Source organism: Centroberyx affinis, unplaced genomic scaffold, assembly GCF_046629955.1.
Source record: "Centroberyx affinis isolate AG114_WGS23_722 - 3 ecotype Tasmania unplaced genomic scaffold, CSIRO-AGI_Caff_v1 ptg001336l_1, whole genome shotgun sequence".
Lineage (NCBI taxonomy): Eukaryota > Metazoa > Chordata > Actinopteri > Beryciformes > Berycidae > Centroberyx > Centroberyx affinis.
Window position 1 is genome coordinate 328,282 of NW_027279833.1, and position 22,498 is coordinate 350,779.

At 42.0% G+C, this 22,498-nt stretch overlaps 1 protein-coding gene across 1 annotated transcript in view; it reads left to right on the plus strand.

Annotated features, from left to right (window-relative positions):
- Window positions 1–22,498, plus strand: part of slc4a11 (solute carrier family 4 member 11) — an 80,268-nt gene that overhangs the window by 47,948 nt on the left and 9,822 nt on the right. Inside the window, exons 6-16 of the mRNA XM_071525753.1 lie at window positions 5,299–5,380; window positions 5,789–5,912; window positions 8,861–9,070; window positions 13,385–13,469; window positions 14,679–14,804; window positions 15,788–15,901; window positions 17,689–17,821; window positions 18,964–19,037; window positions 19,965–20,202; window positions 20,618–20,724; window positions 22,289–22,454. Coding sequence (XP_071381854.1) covers window positions 5,299–5,380; window positions 5,789–5,912; window positions 8,861–9,070; window positions 13,385–13,469; window positions 14,679–14,804; window positions 15,788–15,901; window positions 17,689–17,821; window positions 18,964–19,037; window positions 19,965–20,202; window positions 20,618–20,724; window positions 22,289–22,454 — 1,459 coding nt within the window. The remainder of the gene's footprint in view (window positions 1–5,298; window positions 5,381–5,788; window positions 5,913–8,860; window positions 9,071–13,384; window positions 13,470–14,678; window positions 14,805–15,787; window positions 15,902–17,688; window positions 17,822–18,963; window positions 19,038–19,964; window positions 20,203–20,617; window positions 20,725–22,288; window positions 22,455–22,498) is intronic.

The following is a 22,498-nucleotide window of genomic DNA, read 5'->3' on the forward strand; positions in this document are numbered from 1 at the left end:
AGGCTCTTTACCACATGAAAAATGATGGCCATATATGTCAGTTTCCTCATCTTGATTTCTTCATTGAAGTCTTCGGGTTTCTTTGCACTAGCTGAACACATAACTGCTATCAGTGATAAAATCAAATTTTTGGTAATAGCCTGTGGACGGTAATCAAGATAAGATCTCTCTGTGCCTAACAAAGACGAGACATTGAGGGATTTTCTCTGGGAAATTATATTTAATATGCATGAGGTAAAGGAGGGCAGGAAATGAAGCTTCTGTTCAGCAGAGATATTTATGTGCGTGCCTGTTAAACAGTAAGTGAGTGCGTGTGTGTGGGTGAGTGTGTGTGTGTGTGTGTGTGTGTGCGTGCGTGGGTGGGTGAGTGAGTGTGTGTGTGTGTGTGTGCGTGGGTATGCATGATTGTGTGTGCTTGCATGTATAGATGTATCTACTAAACTGCTCACATATTGATCACTGTGTGTCTTCAATCCCACTGATAAAAGGTGACTAAACTGAATCTTTCGTCTCTCCTCCTGGTTTTTCTCCCTCCTCCCCCCCGTGCAGACAAGTCTCAAAGTTTCGTTTTCTTTGATGACGGTAAGCTGTGCTAATTGGATGAAAATGTCAGCGTCAGCCGCCGTGAGGCTGTAATCAGTGGTTTGCTTCTGTACCAATCACCATCAGTATGCCGTTTGTGTTCCTCTGCGCGCTCAGGACTGGGTCGATCCATTGAGTCATCAAATGATTACAGACACCAGCAATCCATCCTGTGTCACAGATATTGATGGCTCTTCAGCTGCCCCTCGAATCAACGCCCTTTTCGTCCAGCGGACTCATCGTCCGATAATGTTATCGCACATCAGTTCTTTTGTAAAGCGCTGTGAAAAAGTTGAGGAGCTGTTTCTGTATGGAGAGTTTCAGTTCAAAATCAGATGTCAACCATTTGAAAAAAGTGAAACCATCTCTTTGACAGTGATTTACAGGATAAAGTTTAAATAATTCAATGCACTGTTGGCAGGGTAGTTAACTTAAGTCTTTGGTTGACAAAATTATCTCTGGATCCCTTACATTTTTTAGATATCAAATGTTAGACTTGCAGTATTTATTTTCCCAAAACAGATAAATATATTGTTTTTGAATACAGCTCTTCATATACCATGCTTGACTTTTATATACCCATGTATGGCGTTGTTTGATACAACATTATTATAGGTAGCTATTATGTGAGGATTAGAACTGACAACCTCTATAGATAACAAGGTTTCACCGTTGACCCAGTCCTGGTGACCCTGTCATCGCCCGTGGCATCATAGCATCTATGCGCTGCATGGTGATTGGCTATGATGGAATGTACCTAATATAAGTGTTTCATATCCCACTGCTGTATAGAGCCCTCCTGTGTTTTAATCACCTCCTTCAAAGTGCCCTCCACAACCTCCCACGCTTTGAAGGAAACACATCATTTCCCCTTGTGTGTGTGTGTGTGTGTTCTCACAGGCAGTTATACCAATGGGTGAGGCCACAGCTAATCTTTTAGGCAGCAAAAGATCAGGGGTTTTATTGAGGTCACCCCTGAGCATAATGTGAGGAATCTCATTGCCAAAAAGGCTTGCGGTCCTTTGGCAAACTGACAGAGAAACTATAGCGAGCTTCTCCCTGGAATTGTTATGTTTTTTGCCTGCACATCTCAGTAGATTTTGTGTTTTTGTCTTGATGTTGTACTAGCATGTCAACCAGAAGAAATATTAAGATGAAAATTCTTTGGACCAGTTTCTGTTTTTACCAATTTTTCTCTCCCCTTATTTGTGACAGATTGCATTATCCTCATGTGATTTATAAAAATTAGAAACTCTTTTTCCCCCCTCGAACCAAACTGTGTGTATAATGCAGTTAAAGAGTTCACCAAGAATCCTACAACATCAAAGGGGACAATCCAGCCAACCAGTCTTGCCGTCCTCATATTTTTTCATTACATTTCCATTGAAGTTCGTCACGTTTGATATGCCATGTGTGAGCATTTGTGATTTTTGTTTTCTCTGTGTGGATTCAGCGGTGTTTGTTTGTGTATCAAAAGCTGACGAAACCATGCAGAAATCTACACATAACAGACAAGTATCAAATGTGCATGTCTTAATTAGCTGCCCACTTTATCACCCCAGTGACATGCTCACTTCCACCCATCCGCTTTCCTCTAGCATCCAAGCCAGGTTTGTACTTAGGCGCTCCCCCTAGTTTAATGGCACATTAAGGGATCATTCCATAAAATCCTTGGTATTGGTTAAATTACTGTTAGGTGTGTTCAACCTCACAAGAGTTGTGAGCAGGGTCTTGTCAACAACTTCCACTTAGCAATGTTCTTATCCAGAGTGACAGGCAATGACTGCAACAACTTAAATTCCTAAATCATCAACATTACAAGCAACCACAGGTAACCAAAACTAAGGAGTGCAAGGCTTAGTGCCCTGACAATATATATTACACATGTTCCTGTGTCCCATCAATGATCATGTCTAATAACGAAGTGCACAAGTGCTAGGTAAAGAGCCAGGGAGAAAAGGGGAGCATTTTCAAGGCAAGTAGAGATGGAAGGCATGACTGTTCATATGTAGACATCCTGTGAAAACATAAAAGCTAGTCTGCCTCTGTGTTTAAGTCTCCAGCAAGATTAACATGATCAAATAAGTCAGCCAGAGAAGATGAGCCTGTTTAGTTTAGCTTAGTATAGTATAGTTTACTTTATATCACATTAGTTTGGTTTAATTTAAGTGAATTTATTTGTATATAAAAATTCTAAAACAGAAGGAAAAGGAAGACTACAGATTTTGCTGCTAAAATTAAAAAAACATGGGACTTGGGGGAAAAAACTCACCTCAAAAGACAAAGATTGTCAAATTAATTATGACAAACTAAATGAAAACAAGAAGGAGGAAAATGGTATGACAAAAACATAAATAAGTAAGGTAAATAAAATAATTTGAAATCAGGCAGTGCTGCCAAACACTTCACAGTACCACGAGTGCCTGCGCTTTCAGCCTCGGTGGCCGTAGTGGGATTTGAACCCCTAACAGTGGCGGGGTTAGTGCCGTGCTCCAGCCATCGAGCCACACGCGATGCTCAAAGATTTCTCTCAAAGAAAAACAAATTCTTTTGTCACTAAAAAACATTGAAGTGGAGGTGATTTAGTGACGGCTCAGGCTTCGCTGTAATGTGAGGCTCGGGGCTAACAGCGTTCCCGCCTCTCCCAGATGGGAGTCTGACATTGGCCACCTAGCCTGTTGGTATGGACGACCACAGGTACCCCCGCCCCCGCCCCCCCCTCCCCTCCCCACATCTGTCTCTCTCTGTTTTTCTCTCTCCGTCTCTCTCCCTTTTCTCTCTCACTTTCTCTGTTTTCTCTCTGTCTCTCACCATTTCTCTCCGTCTCTTTCTCTTTACCCTTTTCTCCTCTCTCTCTATGTTTATCTCTCTTTTGTTTTGTTTGTATCTCTCCATCTCTCTCTCATTCTCTCCCTTTCTCTCTCTCTCTCTCTCTCTCTGACGTCAATGAGAAATTGGATGGTTTTTGATTATTACATGGCTGTCAGGCTTACTGCTATTAATTGAATTGAATCCCGGTCCATCTCCTTCACTTCTCTGTCCTTTCCCTCTCTCTCTCTCTCTCTCTCTCTCTCTCTCTCCTTTTCATCTTCTCTTACTCTCTCTCTCGTACTTCTCTTTCTTGTTTTTTTTCTCCCACTCCCTTGCTCCCTTTCTGGCCCTATTTCTCTTGCTTACATTTTTTCTCTCACTGTGTCTTCCCCCCTCTCACTCTCTCACTCTCATTCTCTCTCCCTGCATGTCTCCTGCTTCTTGCTCTTTCTTCCTGTCTCTCTCCCTCTCTTTCCCTCTCTACATGCCCCCTTTCTTTTTCATCCTTTCTCCTCCCGCTCTCTTTCTCTTTGTCTGCATACTCTCTCTCTCTCTTTTTTATTCTTTCTCTCTGTCTGCCCCCCCCATCTCTCTTCCCGGCTCTCTCACTCCTTCAGCACTGTGATACTGTTGTCATGGTGACGCCCATCATTTTCTGGCATGAATGGAGGATACCTTATTGATGAGACGGCATGGCAGCTGGAGAGAGAGACAGACAGAGAGAGAGTGAGAAAAAAAGAAAGAGAGACAAGCCAGTGGCAGGCAAAATCAGAATGATAGGGAAATGATCGGCCCTGCTGCTTATGATACAAAACATTTCCTCCCTGTAATTTTCCCAATACAGAGGAGTAGAAGATGACGACGTTTGCGAGCCAAAGCACGCCAAATCTTCTTGAGGGGTTTTTCAGTTAGTGGGTTGGAGGGGTGGGGGGGTTGTGGGGGTGGTGGGCGCATTGAATGTCCCCCAAAACACGATTATACATCATTCTCAGCATGGGAAATCGGAAGGGAGAGTTATTATTAGGAGGCAACGGACTGGCTTCACCAACGCCCCTGGTTGCCTGTGTTTAATGATTTCTACAGTGTAAACCTGGGAGCATAATGAAATGTTTTGTTAAATCCTCGAGCATGAGCGTTGGTGTTTTCTGGGGTTGGATGGCCATAGTTATTAGTTTGTCATGGTGTTTGTTTGCACACTGTGTGGACTGGCACCATCTAAAGCAGAAGGCTAGCTCATTAGACACTTCTGATGTAGACATCATATTGAGGGGCTTGACACAAGCCGATAAAGCGCCAGAAATATAGTTTGGATTTTAGGCATTTAGCTGACACTGTTTGGCTGGATAAACAAATCAAAGCAAATCTAGATTCAAAACTGCAAGGCTCTATTTCATTGGGAATCAAACATGTATGCCATTTTTACATTTCAAGTTTTATGTATTTAAAGTGCATTATCACAAGTCCCAACACACTTTACAAAAGAGAAATTTAAAAGAACAGTAAAAACAGATCATATCACATAGAATATGATAGAATATCATATAAGATAATATAAAACAAGGATGAAACAATACAAAGGAAATAAAACAGTACATGAAGAAGTAGAATGTTACATGATTTTTAAAACTTTTTGAAATTTGTCAGCATCATAGTTTATAATAAGGACTGTATTTGTGTAGCAGCTTTTCATAATAAAGTCACAGAGTGCTGTGAACAAAGCAAACAGTAGCAATCAGCTATAAAATAGGGATGACTTGCACTGCTGGTTCTGTTAAGGCCCACACACCAGAGAAGCAATAGCACCAGACTATGTTGCAGAAAATGAATGGGAGTGTATGAGGATTAAACTGGACGTGAGGTTGATTTCAGCTGCCTGTCGTCTGACCTCTGACCTTTCCTCTGCAGTCCACCTGCTGTCAGAGACCATCCAGGGGGTGACAGCCACGGCCACCGGGGTCCAGTACCAGCAGTCCTGGCTCTGCATCCTGTAAGCTGCATTGTGTGTGTGTGTGTGTGTGTGTGTGTGTGTGTGTATGCATGCGTGTGTGTGTGTGTTTGTGAGCTTGTGTATGTGTGAGGATGTACTGTATGGTGTGTGTGTGTGTAGCAGTGACAATTATTTTCTTAATGTAATATTTGAATCCTGTGTAAAATATGCCATAATCCGATGGATGCAAATACAGGATTTAGTGTGTGTGTGTGTGTGTGTGTGTGTGTGTGCATGTTGTGTGTGCATGCGATTGTGTGCGAGTGAACATGCGCTCGCCCACCGCATTTGAATAGCGTCTAACTGTTGCTGCTGAGAAAGAGGTTAATCTATGGAAATGAAGGGCGCTGCCGGTGAGGTGAGGCGTTGACATTTATAATACCTCCTCCTTCTCCCTCCGTGCTCCAGCTGCAATGTGAAGAGTCTCCAGAGGCGTCACGTGTGCATCTCCCGCCTGGAGAGGCCGCAGAACTGGGGGGAGAACTGCTGCGAGGTCCGCTATGTCATCCTCATCCTGGCCCCACTCAAAATGGTAACTACCCCCCCGAAGGGTGTAAATGATAGACTGACTTATCTGTCTTGGGTGATTACTAAGGCGTTTGTACATCCACTTGTGGTTTTTTGTGACATCATTTGTTCATTTTGCTTGTCTCATTTATTCATTTATTCATGTATTCATTATTTCATTCATTATTTAATTTATTTGTGCTCTCTCTCTTGGCTGCCATGGCTGTCTGTTAAGTCGCTGCGACTCTTTCACTGTCTACTTTTCATTCAGTCATTCTTTCATCTAATATATCCCCTCCATTCATTCATTCATTCGTTCATCCCTTAATTCATGAATTCATCCATGTACTAATTAATTATTTCATTGTATGGTTTATTTGCCTGAGGTTCATTTTGAGGAACGATTGGGTCCAGAGCCAGTAGAGAAGATTTTCTGTTTCCTCTCTCCCAATCTTTTTGCTGTTGTCACTCGTCTTTGCCAGTAAAATGGTAAAGAAAGGTGTGTTTGCTGGAAGTGTAGGGATGATTCAAATTTAACTTACCATATCAATGCAAGTGTCCCGCTGCTACTATACCAGTAATTGGTGAAGTGATTTGCATACCTTCCTGCTCTGTTTCCAGCTCTTTAAAAGGAATTGCTGTATATATTCAGTTCAACAAATTAAACTTTTTTGGATTAGTCTGCTCATAGAAATTCAATTAGAGTCAGTCGGCTTTCATGAAATCCTATTAAGAAGCATTGTTTCTTTCTTTTTTTTAGAACGAAACCGAACTGCGGATGAAATTATAGAATATTACAGTAACTTTGGATTCCTTCTGACTTCGCTTGGCAGGCTGTAAAGGAAATGTCCTCTAAACTGAAACATTTCCAAGAGCTGCTCCATACTCCATATTGTTGCGTCATAATATTTATTAGTTTTAATTTTAATGTTATTTACTGCAACATATTTATTCAAAATATTTATTTCAGTTCACTAAAATACTTGTTCAATCCTAGTTTCAGCCTTTATCTTAGTTTTTACTAGCTCTGATAATGTTGTCAGTGGTCGGCTGCCAGGCTGCCAAATGTCTCTGGAGCTGAAATCTTTCCAACGGCCGCTCACTAGTCTTGTGTGGGTACAAGTGGCCCGTTGGCTGAACTTTGTGTAGCGCTGCTCAGTCGTGGGTTGCTGTTTTCTTCAGCTGTGAAGAGCTTGCTGTTGCAGACTGAAAGTGCCACATATCCTGTAACACCCTCGCCCTTCCCTCCCATCAAAACATAAACCCTTTCTACTTCCCATCAAACCACTCAACCCTCCTGTCCTCCACTGCTTCATCCTGAGCCCTCTATTACACATACACACACACACACACACACTCCCATCTACAGGTGTGCAAACACACATGCACGCACACACACGCACACACACACACACACACACACACACACACACACAACCACCATCACTCTCTCCTCTCTTCAGAGGGCTCTGATTATTGCCCCCCTCCAGATGGAAACCCCCTCCCCCCCTCAGCCCCATCCCGCTGAAAAGCATTTCTGGCCCCTCATTCAGCCACTCCCCATCCCCCCTCAACCCCCCAACCACACATACACACTAGGTTCACCAATCCACTATCAAACCATGGAACCGCCGAGGGGGGGCGAGTGACTCTGGCAATCAGCAATGCCACAGCTAACTACATCATGTTTTCTGCTTGTTTGTTTGGTTTCTTTCTCTTTTTTCCCATGAACTCTCCATTGTGTTCGTGCCTCTCCGTAAAGGTTCCAGCACCCTCTCTGCCAGTCTTATAGCCAGCAATCACAACCACTAATGGCATTCTCAGAGACATTAATCTAGGCCCCAAGTAAACATAAAGCATTATTATGCCTCAATTATCCCTGATGGTGACTGTTTCTGTGAGACAGCTCTTTGAAGTGGCATGATGATAATGATAGTAGGAATTCCTTTGGTTGGCAAATGTATGTAATCTATCGTGAGTGAGGCCGGACCATTGGCATCACTCACCATTGAGAGAGATTCTTAGTAATTGTCATTTTTTTAAAACTTTTATTTACCCAGTGTAAATTTGCTGAACGTGCATGCTCTTTTTTCACAAATGCCCTGCTTCTCACTTACTCCGTTACACAAATTCACACCTGAAAGCGTCTTCCACTAGCACCATTGGCAGTTAGGGAAACTGTCCTCGTCTAACTGTCCTGAAGACTTACCTCTGCCCCAAACTGATGGTAGGGAATCCTGTGCCTTTACGCAGAGAGAGAGCCTGCAGATAAATCAAGATCCATCCTTTCAGTTCTGGCCGAAATTCAGTTACCACTTTCTCCCTGTGAAAAAGCTTAAAGGCTTTAGTCGTTCTGTTTGCTGCAGCTGCTACTGTACGCTCTGAGCCTGGCTATGTTGGTATCCTCACCACCTGGCTAACACGGCTTCCCTGGCACCACGCTGTCCAACAGCCTGCCAGGACGTTATTATCATCACTCTGTCACACTTTGTGACTTGTGACAGCATTATTTGTAACAGATGTGGGATTATTGACAAAAGCCCCCCAATCGCCCGGCTCCTAAACCGCCCACAGCAAACCTGCAACCTACCCAACCTGTCTTTGAAGGAGTAATGTTTACATGCGTTTCCTCGGTATCAAAACAGATGGGAGCCATGTTTGGTAAAGGCCCAATTTACAATGTCTACAGTATGTTATAGCTAAGCATGCGGTTGTTTATATTCGTAATTATTGTAAATACTGCAGTAAAACAGACCCATTTTAAGTTAGGGTTGCTTAGTAAAGTAGTAAAAAAGACGTTTGGAGAGAACAATCATCTATGATTTTGAAAAACTGGTAGCGACATTTTTCCAAAACAGATATATAGCATTTTAGAATTAAATGCTGAGATAGTAAAAAAAAACAAAACTGGATTGTATCATTAATGATTTTACTGTAATGTAACGGCACTTTGATCGGCTCGCCTTCCCACAGAAAAGCACCAAGACGGCGATGGAGCTGGGCAGGACGTTCGCCACCATGTTCTCTGACATCTCGTTCAGGCAGAAGCTGCTGGAGACGAAGACGCAGGAGGAGTTCAAGGAGGCGCTGGTGTTCCAGAGGCACCAGCTGACCGCAGCCAACCAGCAGCCCACCGCCGTGGAGGAGGAGGAGACCGACCCCCGCAGCCACAAACCCCTCAAGGTGGGCAGCAGCGGTGGCTGTGGAGTGTGTGTGTGTGTGTGTGTGTGTGTGTGTGTGAGAAAGAGAGAGAAAAAGACAGAGAGGGGGGGCGAGAGAAAGAAGGGGTACATTGTGTGAGGAAGGGGCTTTGGTGGGTCGTTAGGGGGTTGTGTGTGTGTGTGTGTGTACGGGGTTAAGTGTGGGTGTGTGTGGAGGGGGTTAAATGTGTGTGTGTGTGTGTGTGTGGGTGTGTGTGCACGCATGTGGATGGGGTTAAGTGTGTGTGCGTGTGTGTACGTGTATGTGCATGTATGTCTTGTGTGTGAGAGAGAGATGCAGTATATTGTGCATGGAAGGGGATTTCAAGTTGTTAAGGGGGTTTGTGTGTGTGTGTGTGTGTGTGTGTGCGTAGTTCTGTCAGTGGAGGGATATAATGAGTGTGTATTTATGTGTGTGTACCTGTTTGCATGAGCGCTCTCAAGTGTATGTGTCTGTAACTGGACATTATTTTCAGGAGTACATGTGTGTGTGTGTGTGTGTGTGTGTGTGTCTGTTGTGTTATGTGTATGCATATCCCATGTGTACAACCATTCCACATTAGGCTAGTACCTAGGCTAGCACATTTCCATATTTTAAAGCAGCGTGTGTGTGTGTGTGTGTGTGTGTGTGTGTGTGTTTGCATGACCGCATTATGAGTCATTCCCAGCGCCCTGAGATGAGGCCTCTGATTGGTTAGCGCTTTCTAATTCTCCCCTCTCTGTCGGTGTTGAGGCTCTCTCTGCTGAATGCCCCTGGTCTCTGCAGGTGCCTCCTCATCCTCATCTTCATCCTCGCCCTCCGCTTCCTTTTCCTTGTCTCATTTCTCCACCCGACTCTGCTGAATCCCATCTACGCACATACATTTACACATTTCTACCTTTTTTTCCATTCTCTGCCTTCTACTCCCTCTCTTTAACCCTAGCCCCACCGCCCCCCACCCCCCACCCCCCCACACACACACCATCTCCTCCTCGCCTCCCCGCTCGGCTGGCTCGACTCTTCCATCTTTTCTCTCTCCCTAATCAATCAGCATCAACTCCTGCCAGGCCTCCTCAGTGGGTAAATGACCTTACATCTCTCACAGTCCTGTCAGAACTCCCCACCCCTTAGCCACACACACACAAACACACACACACACACACACACACACACACCACACACACCACACACACCACACACACCTCCAGAGGCGCTCTGCTCAATGCCGTGGACCAACATCTCCTCCTAATGTCGCTGTTGACAGGCCGGGGCTTCCAGACATTTCCCTTGTTTTTTTTTATAGCGGAGGGTTTGCTTAGGTGTTTATCCCAGGGCTTGAAAGGCTCAGAGCTATTCAGTGGAGGAGGGATATATACAGAGAGAGGAGGAGGAGAGAGAGGAGGTGAGAGAGAAAGGGTGGGATTGGGGGGGGGGGGCAGGTGAGATAGAGAGGACAAGGGAGAGAGAGACACAGAAAAGAGAAAATGATGAAAAAACGAGAGAGAGAGAGAGAGAGCAAAGCCGGCACCTCTCCCCTCCTCCTTCCACATCCGACATCGACGTTGGACCACCCGCAACACATATCACTTTCCTATACTTTCAGAAATGAGGCCAAATTGTTGTTGTGTTTTGATGTTTTCCTTCCCGTTGCCTCACAGTATCGACCATTCAGAACGAATGGCAAACAGGTGGACAGTAATTCCTCTCTGAGACTTTTGTTTATCGAACCTGAGCCAAATGCTGGCCAGGGCCATGGTGGTCAGGCCCCACACACACACAACACACACACACAGACTCCCTTGTAATAATAAATGATTTCATTATGTATAGGGATTTAATGGATGAACAGTCCTTGTTGAACAAGCGTGTGTGGCTTCATAAAACTAGCCTAGAAAAAAAACGCAGACGCTGTTGTTTAAACCTGTTTGTTTCCAGGTTGTTTACGTCGAGGTAAATGGCTTTGTTCTGCCAAGAACCGTCAAAACTCTATGACTACTATGACGAATGGGACGGGAATGAGTTTCCAAGGGCTTTTCCCCACTAATACACCCAGTCCATGTAAAGGTGTAATGCTATGTTCAACAAAGAAACATTGGATAATTGGATGATTTGCTTAATAAGCCTATTCAGGACAGAAGAGTCCCCATCTTCTTTATCTTTTTAAGAAACACTTTACGTCTCCCTCCGAATCACATGGCCCTCTCTCTACCTTCCTCCTCTGTTTGCACTAAAAATGCACTAAACCTTCTCTCCCTGGCTGTTCTCGTACCAGACACTTCCTATTATACATGGCCATTTTAGGGACAAAGGGATATTTATTAAATCTAATGTCAGGATGCTCCGGCTTTGAAACTTGCACTCTATAGCGGAGCCGGAGGGGGGTGGGGGTGGGGCGAACAGCCCGGGACCCACTAGGGGCCCCCTGATCTTGTCTGATCAACAGACTTGTGAACGTGCGAGGAGGCGCAGAGAAGCATAGGCTCACAGGCGCGAGACTAGCAAGACCGGGGGAAAGCGCAAAGCTCAAATCTTGTTCCAGACTCGAACATAACAGACGCTCCCGTCTTGTTCTTCACATGACGTGAGTGACTTAAAAACGGAAAACTCCACCCAACCAGGAAGCCCAGCCACGTTAAACAAACAAAATCAAATGACAGGCACAGACAGTTTAATCTGAGCAGCGGAGCTGACAGGTTGTGTTATGAAAATGTCGGGAAAGAAGAAACTAGACATTCTGTCTTATTTTCAACCCAATGTGAGTGATAAAGCAAGTGTCCAAGTGAATTTAACTTGTAGACGATAGACATGTTCACATGAACCATCTTTGTTACTAAAAATTACTATGTAAAGTTTGCTACTGGAGAGTGAAGGAATATGTACAGTAGCTGTATATTGTTGTTTGATTGACTGTAACGTTATCTGAATATGTTGCAGTGGTGTATCATAGGGTTAGGGTTAGTTATTATCTTTTAGTCATCAGTCTTGTAACTTCTGAATAAATCCACTACTCTGATCTAACAGCCAGATGGAGGCAGGAGGGTCAGTCTCAGATGACAGGAAACAGACCAGCAGAGTTCAAGTGATTAGATGGTGAAGAAAGTTAATAAAGCTAAAATAAGTGTATTCCTGGTTTTGCTAAATATGTTGTTGATGCCATAAAAGTGATCCTTCTCCCAACTGGTACAAAATAATATCATTCAGTTCTTAAGCAAACCTCAACATGGTGCATTAATGTAGACCAGTGATAATGACTAGAGTTATGTGGTTATCTGAAATTAATCAACACCCCTCCAGCCAATCAGAATCAAATATTCACCCAGGCTATTGTATAAAAAACATTAATGGATGATATTTTGAGAGCTGACTTTTTTGTCAACTCATGTTTCCTCTGGGGGACGTTCAGCCACTTTTGAGGGAATATTGAGATTATTTTGATGTGTCTCCAGTATGTGGAAGTTGTAGGTCTACTGCTTTGAACCTGCATTTACATGCTTAGTGTAATATTGCCTTGCTACATTTTGTAGCAATATGTGCTCTTGACAATCAAAGTAACGTTGTAGGCTTTTTTAAATAGTCGTTATTTCATGACTATTCATGTTAAAGTCGAGATGAAATGAAAAATGCATTTTTAACCCTTTTAGATCACATCCCTGGTCATATTGTGCACCTATTTAACAATATATGCAAAGAAAATTTAAAAAATCAGTTTCTTTGTATTCTTATATCAAAATCCAATCATGTTTTCTTCCTGTAAAACAAAATATGCCGTGTGCTTACGTAAGCATGAACCAACCAATAATATCATGACATCTACCCATCAATCATTCTTCAACCTGGTGTGTGTGGAGCCAACAGTCCTCTGTAGCTCTGTTTCTCTCTGTAGCACCGTATCGCGCTGAACTCTAAGCCCCGCCCACTGTTTAGCGGTCCAATCAAATGCGAAGGATTTGATTTAAATCCCTCTTGTAACTGTACACCGCTCAAATATTCCGTTTCACTGGGAAATACGTCACAGTACAGAAGCTAAAGACGCTCTAACTTCCGTTTCAATGGACTTTAAATATCATTGTGTGTGGCAGAGCAATGGTTACGAGACGTAACCATTGCTCTGCCACTGCTTGCACTCCTTACTATTGGTTGCTGGTAATGTCGATGATTTAGCAATTTAAGCTTTTCCAACTGTTTCGTTTATTGTAGGTTGCTCCGGATAAGACATCAGCTAAATGTAAATGTGAAATTTACCAAAAAAAGAATTTAATAAGAAAAAAATCCTCATAACCTTTTTAAAAAATCGAACCTTTTTCCTTCCTCCCACAGTGTAAAGATTTCTTCAGAGCCGGCCGGGGGATTTATGAGGACTTGTGCCGCAGACTGCCTCTCTACCCCTCTGACTTCACAGATGGTAGGCTGGACCTGACTGCCTTCCCTCTACGACTTTTTGTGAAAGTGAATCATCTTCCTTATTATGCCACACCGGGGAGCCTCTGCCAGCTTCTCATTTGTCTGTCACCCTTTGCCTCAAATACATCTGTGCTGCATCTGTGTCGCATCTAGGGTTCTCCCCGACTAAAATCACTGTCTCAGATTTTTACTGTTGCCATATGTTCCCATATGGCCAATATTATTGTAATTTCCCAAGTCATCAGACAAGGACATTGCCATATACATTCTATTGCAGTCTCGGCTGACTGGAGGATTTTATTGACTAAGCAAATTGTCGTCTTTATCAGAAATCTCTAACACTGTTTCTCCCACATCATTCTCCCCATTCAAATAAATGCATTCCTGCAACTTGACCTTAAGATCCAGTGTTTTTCAAAAGAGAGAAACACATATTTCTGATTGTTGTTTACCTCTGAATGTTGTGTTGTTCTGATGCCAGAGATGACCTTGTGAATTTCAGGAAATTACTCACAGAATATGTCATGAAAAAAACTTTGAAACTGAATTCTTAGTCAACAAAAACCCAAAGAACAGATTAGTTGACTAGTTGATGAATTTAAAAAATATGATTGAGCGGAGCAGGGTAGAGCAGAGTAGAGACAAGTAGAGTCAGGTAGAGTAGGGCAGAGCAGAGCAGAGTAGACTACAGTAGAGGAGAGTAGAGTAGTTGGATTCTCCACTTCAACTGCTCCCTTTCAGCCCTTTCTCATTCCATAACATCCAAACACATTCATTGGGCTGTATCAAAATCTAAAAGATATTTCTGTCTTGTGACCGTCATCAGATAATCATCATCTGATGAAGGTCACAGGACCAAAATCACAGTGATCTCATTAGAGCTCAATTAAAGTGTTTTATTCCAAAATGAGATATCCATCATTTGAAAAAAAAACAGAAGCAACAATTACTCTTACAAAATGATTGATGGTACAAAACTGAAACAAATCATGGTGATTTTTAAAGGGCAGTAGGTAATGTAAGTCCTTGTAAGATATTTTTACATAATGTATGTTCCATATTCTTGATGATGAAGGTTTCCTCAATGCATATAGTATTTTGGAAATAAACTCTTGATGTTTTCGTCTTTTTGAAATGAGAGAGAGTTGCACCTCCTCCACTCCATCATGTGATGAATATGACTCAGGTGTTTGTGTTTGGCTTCCCTCAGGTATAGTTGGCAGTAATAAAACCCTGCTGAAGTACATGACCACAGCCATCTTCCTCTACATCGCCATCCTCCTCCCCGCCATCGCTTTCGGCTCCCTCAATGACGAGAGCACACGCGGCGAGATTGGTACGAACACACATTCAAACGTACACACACCTCAAAATGTGCCTGCCCCTTTTTCCCACTGTGGTCCTGGTTCTGGAAGCAAATTTCCCATTCATTTTCTCCATAGACATTTCAGAAAATCCCCATACAAAGAGTTTTAATGTTTGAACAGAACCAACAAGCTACTAATGATTACAATAGATTATTAAAACACACACACACACACACTTGACTGTGTACGTAATGCTTTCGATTCTCTTTCCAGTGATACTAAATAATATAATAATAATATAATATAATATAATAGTAATTACAGATTTGTAGTGATTTTTGCCCCTGCGAACACTCTTCTCCTCATCCCTAAAAAAAAACAAAAACAAAAGACTTCATGTCTGACAGTAAAACCACGGTGGAGCAGCACCAAGCACTGATACAGGATGCTAGTTGACTAACGTTACTTTGCTCTGGTCCGACTACCAACCATGCGCAACTTTGGAGTGGGTAACGTTTCTATGGTAACAGCGACGTCTCTGATTGGCGGGAACTCGCTCAAGCCTGTGGGTATCGTAGTATTTCACAAGGAACTCAGGAATAAAACACAATTTCTTAACAACAAAGTTGAAACCAGTTTGACTGATGGTTTCCACAGGAACATAGTTGTATAATATAGTTGTTTCGCAATCGAATAACTCATGGTAACTCATGGTACATTACACCGCTGAAATGTTTTGGCTAATAATAAAATTCCTTATGTGAAAACTGAATTGGAAATGTACTTCTGGATCCTGACCTTTCAGCTCAATAGAGACCCTAACTAGACACATTTACACACGCTCACATACTCACTCAGTCAGTCACTCAGTCACACACTCGCTCACGTAGACATAAATGATATAGTAGACATAATAATATATCCAACAATCACATAAATCAATACACACGAGTGTTTCCTCCTGTGTGAGCTCTGTGTGTGTGTGTGTGTGTGTGTCCGCCTCTCTCCCCAGATGTCCGGAAGACCATCATCGGCCAGAGCATCGGTGGGGTCATCTACTCGCTGTTCGCCGGCTCTCCTCTAGTCATCCCTCTAACCACCGCTCCCCTCGCCATCTTCATCAGCGGTAGGCCTCCCCGCTCTTCCTCAGCTCAGCTCAGCCGCAGCAAAATATACTTATCTCCTTACAGTTTCTGCCGACGGGCGATTTGGAAAGGGAGGGGAGGAGGGAGGGGGAGGTGGGTTACTAAGAAGATTACGTCAAAATCGAGAGAAGGAGGCACCCGACCATGTAGAACAGCAGCCAGAAAATCTTGTGTCCTCGTCTGCTCTCTCTCTTACCAGAAAACAGCACCATTTGACTGATTTATTTTGTGGGAGTAGATGTTTATTCACACGTACGTCCGTAATGAGTTTCTGTGCTGCGGTCGGGTAAAAAGCACGTATCTCCAAAGACTTTGTTTTTTTCACTAATGAAGAAAGGAATGCATTTTTTTCTCACTGATGCCCTCGGATTTTTTAAATTATATAATGGTGTGTCACAGGTTTCAAAGGCCCGAGGGTCATGAAACTCACTCATCACAGAAGTTGCCGTGCAAACTTTCAGTTCATGTAAGAGGAAGAAAAATAGCGAAATTACAGTTACGTGGTTTTTACCCAGCAGCAGTGTTTTGTTGTCTGGAATTTAAATGATCATGACTGCTGGAAGCTGTGGAATCGGGCAACGATGAGGCAAAGTGGTCCCTCCGATGCCAAGATGTAGTTTTAATACCATAGTTGTTTGTTAGGGTTGTGGTGCATTGATCTTTGAAGTAAATGGGATAGAATTGTGCTAAGCACATTCTCGTGGGGCTAATTAGAGTACATTACCAGCAGTCTTTGTCTGAGCAGAACAATGGCTTGTTTGTAAAGTTATAACTCATCTGCACACAGATATACTAAAGATTACAACTAAATTGTGATGGTTTTGGCAAACCCATTACACTTCTTTTGTTCTTCTTAGGTTTGAATGAAGTGTAATTACTTTTTCCCTTTCTTTGGAATGTTTTAGACTCATTTTTTTGTTTAAAATCAATCTCTGCCATAGCTGATGTTCTGGCAAGGATCAGAAATGTGTAATGAGCTCTAGATCTTCCTCATTTACTCACTTCAAGCATAGTAGTATCCAAAATACATTCTTCTGGTTATTTTATTGTCATTTCAGTTTACCTTTATTTACAGAGAAAAAGATATTATCATCACCATTGCTCCTAATCAGCCTAGTTTGATCGTTTTTTATTTTACTGATGAAATCAACATGGATCGGTCTCCATCTGCTGGTTCACTTGTTTATTTGTTTGTTCGTCCGTCCGTCACACACGATTTCTCAGACACCACTGATCGGATTTTGATGAAGCTCGGGGGAATGACGCTTCTCATCACTGCATTCCAGTATTCTGAAAATTACACAAATTAGCCCAAGGGGGGCGCTACACTCTTCATTTGTTTGTTCATGTATCTTCTGTCCTATCTCAGACACCACTGATCGGATTTTGACAAAACTTCAGGAAATAGTGCATTTTACTGATGTGTTCCAGCATTTTCAAAATTTTCAAAAACACTAATTGGCCTAAGGGGGGTGCTACAATTATAGGTCAAACCAAGGTGACATATTTGTTACTGATTGGCCCAGAGGGGGTCTGCATCACTCCTGGGGGACGACATCATTACTGTTGACATGTTTTTGCAAAAGAAGCACAGCAACAGTCACTCAGCAAGAACTGCTGCACACCAACTCTTCTCAAGTTGTTGGTGCATAATGTTTATATCAGTAATAGTTGATAACATCTCATATGGCTAATGGTGTGTGTATGTATTTCTGTGTTTGTGTGTGTGTGTGTGTGTGCGTGTTTCTGCACATGCGCGTGCTTGCAGTGATCCGAGGAATCTGTGATGACTACAACCTGGACTTCCCGGCCTTCTACGCCTGCATCGGTCTGTGGAACTGCCTCTTCCTCATCCTGGGAGGGATCTTCAATGTCAGCCTGCTCATGAAGCTCTTCAAAAGGTGCTTTTCACACACATTCACTTCACTTAATTAAATTCAATTAATTTCAGTTCAGTTTGATTCAGTAAGGCTAAATTAAATTCTACCTATCCCTGCAGGGTCATTTTCAGGCCCAGCAAAAAAAACCCCCAAAAAAAACATTTAATAAAAACACATGCCATGCATGAAACAGTAGCCTTGACAAAAAATGGAACCTTGTTTTTTTTTGTAGCAGTTGTTTTTTTGGGGTGTTTTGGTTTTCTTCCTCTGCCCTAGTTTTGGTCTCAGAGCCGGGAACAGAGCTAAAACTGTTCTTTGAATAATTATAGAGATAGATAGATAGATAGATAGATAGATAGATACATAGATATATACATACATACATACATACATATACATGCATAGATAGGTAGATAGATAAGTAGATTCATCAATTCATCAGTTTACTCATTGATAAATAAATTGTTACTCTAATACACAGAAAGATATTTTTGTGTGTTTTTACTTGTCTGAGAATACTCATGTACATTTTGAATTAGCTGCTACACACAAGCATATAGTGAGCACATTCTATTTAATAGTTAAAATCATTACTTCAGATGTCTAACTGCACACATACAGTATTTTCTCATCAGGATTCACATATTTTTGTTTAATTTTAGTTAGTTTTCAGTGTGGGTTTGGTAGTTTTAGTTAAGGTTTAATTTATTTATTTATTTATATTTCAAATGCTTAGTTCTACTTTAGGTTTTATTTAGTTTAAGTTTTATTTTAGTTTTATTCTAGTTTTAGTATTTATATTAGGGGTGGCATTTTTTAAAGTTCTAATGATAGAAGTTCAGTACAGAACAGGTATTTTGTATATGCTTTGCAACACGGTGTAATGCAAACAATAAAACATAAATAATTTTTTTTAAATAATGTGCATACATTTCTCATTCAGTACAATTAGCATTCAGTAAAGACAGCCACAAAATAATTTGCCCAAACTTCATTCTCTTTTTACCTATATTTTTATTTTTAAATAATTTTATATGTAGAAAAGTCACAAAGTCTAGTTTTTGTTCTTATTTCAGTTTATAACAATGTTTTTAACACCTGGATTTCATTTTAGCTTTACAATAACCTTGCTTCTCATTTCTGTGATGTTGCTGTTTTTCCAGGTCAACAGAGGAAGTCATTGCTCTGTTCATTTCCATTGCGTTTGTGGTGGATGCAGTCAAAGGCACAGTGAAAAGTAAGTTGCTGTTCAGTCCACTGACACACGACTAATACAGTAGATGCTTCTGTTCCTCCTTCCTACAGCTCAGTCTGAGAACTTTCACGTTCTCACAGTCGTTAGGCTTGTAGTCAGCTCTGCGTAATCAGAAGCAATGTAACTCTAGCATCGCACCTGTAGTCAGCGCCGCCAATCAAAAGCAATGTATTGACATGAGAGTCAATCCTGGCTTAGCTGGCTTTGTCCAAGATGGCAGCATGGCAGTGAATTATGGGCTAATGCCTGATTTTTGAACAGTAGATTTTGTGAAGAGAAAAGCCCCATTAGTTTCTGTGTTATCCTGGTGGGTTAGCAAGCGCTCTCTCTCTCTCTCTCTCTCTCTCTCTCTCTCTCTCTCTCGCTCACTCTCTCTCTCTCTCTCTCTCTCTCTCCCTCTCTCTCTCTACACAATTTAATATGTAAAAAATGAGGACAGCAGAATGTAATTTATTTTGAATGTGATGTTTTCCTGTTTTGGAGTTTGCCTGTGCAGTAGTTCAATTTTTTGAAACCATTTGTAAAATACGCTCCGAGCTCATATGCCATTACCACAACACTAATGTATGCCATTTTGTGGACACTTTTATCCAAAACATTTTCCAGTGACATGAGTGAATACATTTGTGGAGTGTTTTCAGTCTCCTGCACAACTTTGTTTCCCCTTGAACTTTCTCCTGGTTTGATGGAAAGGGCTGGGGAACAACATCCAGACCATGTCACACACTCTCCTTTGAAAGCAATGAAAAATAAATAATTTTTATTTGAGTGGGAGCTCTTTTAGGCAGGATGGCGCCCCCTTGCTATTCAATTGGTAGGAGAAACACTGCTATACAGAGTTTCTACAGAGAGGACATTATGGCCTTCAGGGTGATGCTTGCTAACTCAACACTGTGGATGTGGTTCCAGTCTTTCACAGGTACTACCACGCCCCGACACTGTCTAACGGGAGCGTGGAGGCCTTCCACCAGCTACACGGCAGGGGAGACGTGCTGGGGGGGAACGGGAGCGAGGTGGCGGCGGGCTCGGCGCTCAACGCCTTCCCAGAGTCCCTCATCCAGTGCACTCAAGAGACGCCTGTCCTCTGCCTGCTGCTCATGCTGGGGACACTGTGGATGGGCTACACCCTCTACCAGTTTAAAAGGAGGTACGTAGAGCACTGCAGCGCTGCAGCACTCTTAAGATAAATCACTGGAGAAGTTTAAATCGTGTTTGGACGGAGACACTGCCGACTAGGAGGAATAATGCTGAGTAGGGGCTTTATTCTGATGATTGTCAGGAGTGACAGAGCTTGCAGGAACCTTCCAGACTGGCTCTTACAAAGCTCCCTTTTTGTCAAAGCTTCTGTTCCAGCCTGTGATTTAATAAGCATTAATATTCTACTTCTGATTGCTCCGAGTAATCAAATCAACCTCAAAGCCGGATTCAATTGTGTAAGCAAAGGCGGACCGAGGTACTTAAGCAGTGTCAGGATTGCAGCCATTGTCCTTGTCTTGTCTACAGTAATTGTATTCCTCTATTATTTGTCTCTGCCCGCCCCCCCGCTCCTCTCTCTCTTTCAGTCCGTTCTTGCATGCCAAAGTGAGGGAGGTGCTGTCGGACTGCGCCCTGCCGATCTCCGTGCTCATGTTCTCCGTCATCGGCTCCTACCTGTTCAATGACATTGAGCGTTAGTATCATTTATTGTTTCACTGGAGAGTTAGGGTTACAGAGTGCTGCATTTCAGTTTTTCATGCAAAAAAAAAGCTATTGGCTCACAGGAAATGTGACCACATCCTTTCCAGTTTGTTACAATTGCTTAACTCAATTTTCACAGCAAAGATCCAGTGTGAAAAACTCTTAAGGCAAAATGCTTTACTTCTGATTGTGGGCTGAAATATAGTATCCAAAATAAAAACAGCTTTGTCAGTTAGGTAGTACATTATGGAAAAGATGTATCCTAACATCAGAACATTGGATATGTCATTGCTGCATTTTAAAATAAAATTGTCATGATCAAATCATGCTATCAAACAAATAACTAACAAAACAGAATATACTGTACAATGGCCATTTCCTAGTATTTACATTATTACAGTATTTAAAATTACTGTATATACAGTAAGCGTTCCCTGTGATATTTTGGATTTCTGGATTTAATGCATTAAGTATATTTATGTAAATAGATAGTCTACAAATCATGTAAACTAAAGTGACATTTCTGTAGCAACACAATACTGTAAGTGGCCTCTGTTTGGCCAGCTGTCATTTTGTGAGACATCACAGCACCGTTTGGTTTACATTTACATTTTATGCATTTAGCTGGTTCTTGTCCAGAGCTGTTGAAGGGATTGAACCTGTGACTTTTCATATACTGGACATTTACTGGAAGTCTTTCTAACTACTACATTACCCTTATTTGCCAGTGCCTTTATTGTCTAGTTATACTCCTTGATCGAAGCAGAGGCCAAAACAAGTTGGAGGTTTTCATTTTTATCCTCTATTGTTTAGCATCTTTTTGAATCCCCATTCATTGTTGCCAGGGTAGCAGCTGTTCTCGGGGGGTTGAACAAAAACATAGAGACGAGCCAAACCCTCAAGTGAAATTTATAATTTATAAGTGCCTGGCCGATTTTCTATTCCTTTACCTCCAGAGACAATAAGTCATAAGATAATAGACTCATTATTGTATTATCATTGCTTCCTAAATTTAACTAACTGTATTCAATCTAACAATATTTGAAGAGTTGCGGTCCAAAGTGAGATATCCAGCATGTGAACAAAATGATAGTTACTCTTAGAAAATGATTGTTGGTATCAAAACATGAGTCATCCTAAGACCTTTTCTTAGTTATGTTTCTGAGGATAGAATCAGTGTTTTGGATATATTTATAGATGTAGCAAAATTCTTCCAAAAGGGAGACACAGTGTTTTGGAATGAAACGCCTTATTAATACCATTGTTTAAAGTCCACATGAAGGGTTTTTATTCCAAAACGCTTTACATCTCTTTTGGATGAAAGTTGTTGCCTGATGTTCATGACTCATTATTTTTAAAATATAAATTATTATGTCATGTCAAATGTTTCTGTTTTGTAAGCAAATGCCTTAAGTTATCTAATAACTAATTTAAGACCAGCAGTCATAGCGTAAGATAAGAGTAGAGTTGCCACATTTTCAAAATGGTGGATGTGTCCTTGTTGAATGAAACTCAGTTCCACATCATAGTTGTCGTCTTTTCTTTTTCTTCAATAGTTCCAGTCTTCAAAGTTCATGACCGGCCCATCTTCAACTTGGCTCCGTTTGAACGTCTCTCAGCCATGAATGTCGTGAGCGCCATGGGCCTCGGCTTCCTCCTGGCCCTCCTCATCTTCATCGACCAGAACATTGTCGTCTCGCTGACCAATGCACCAGAGAACAGGTAGCGTCAAAGATGAGTTGACACACAGTAATGAATGTCAGTGT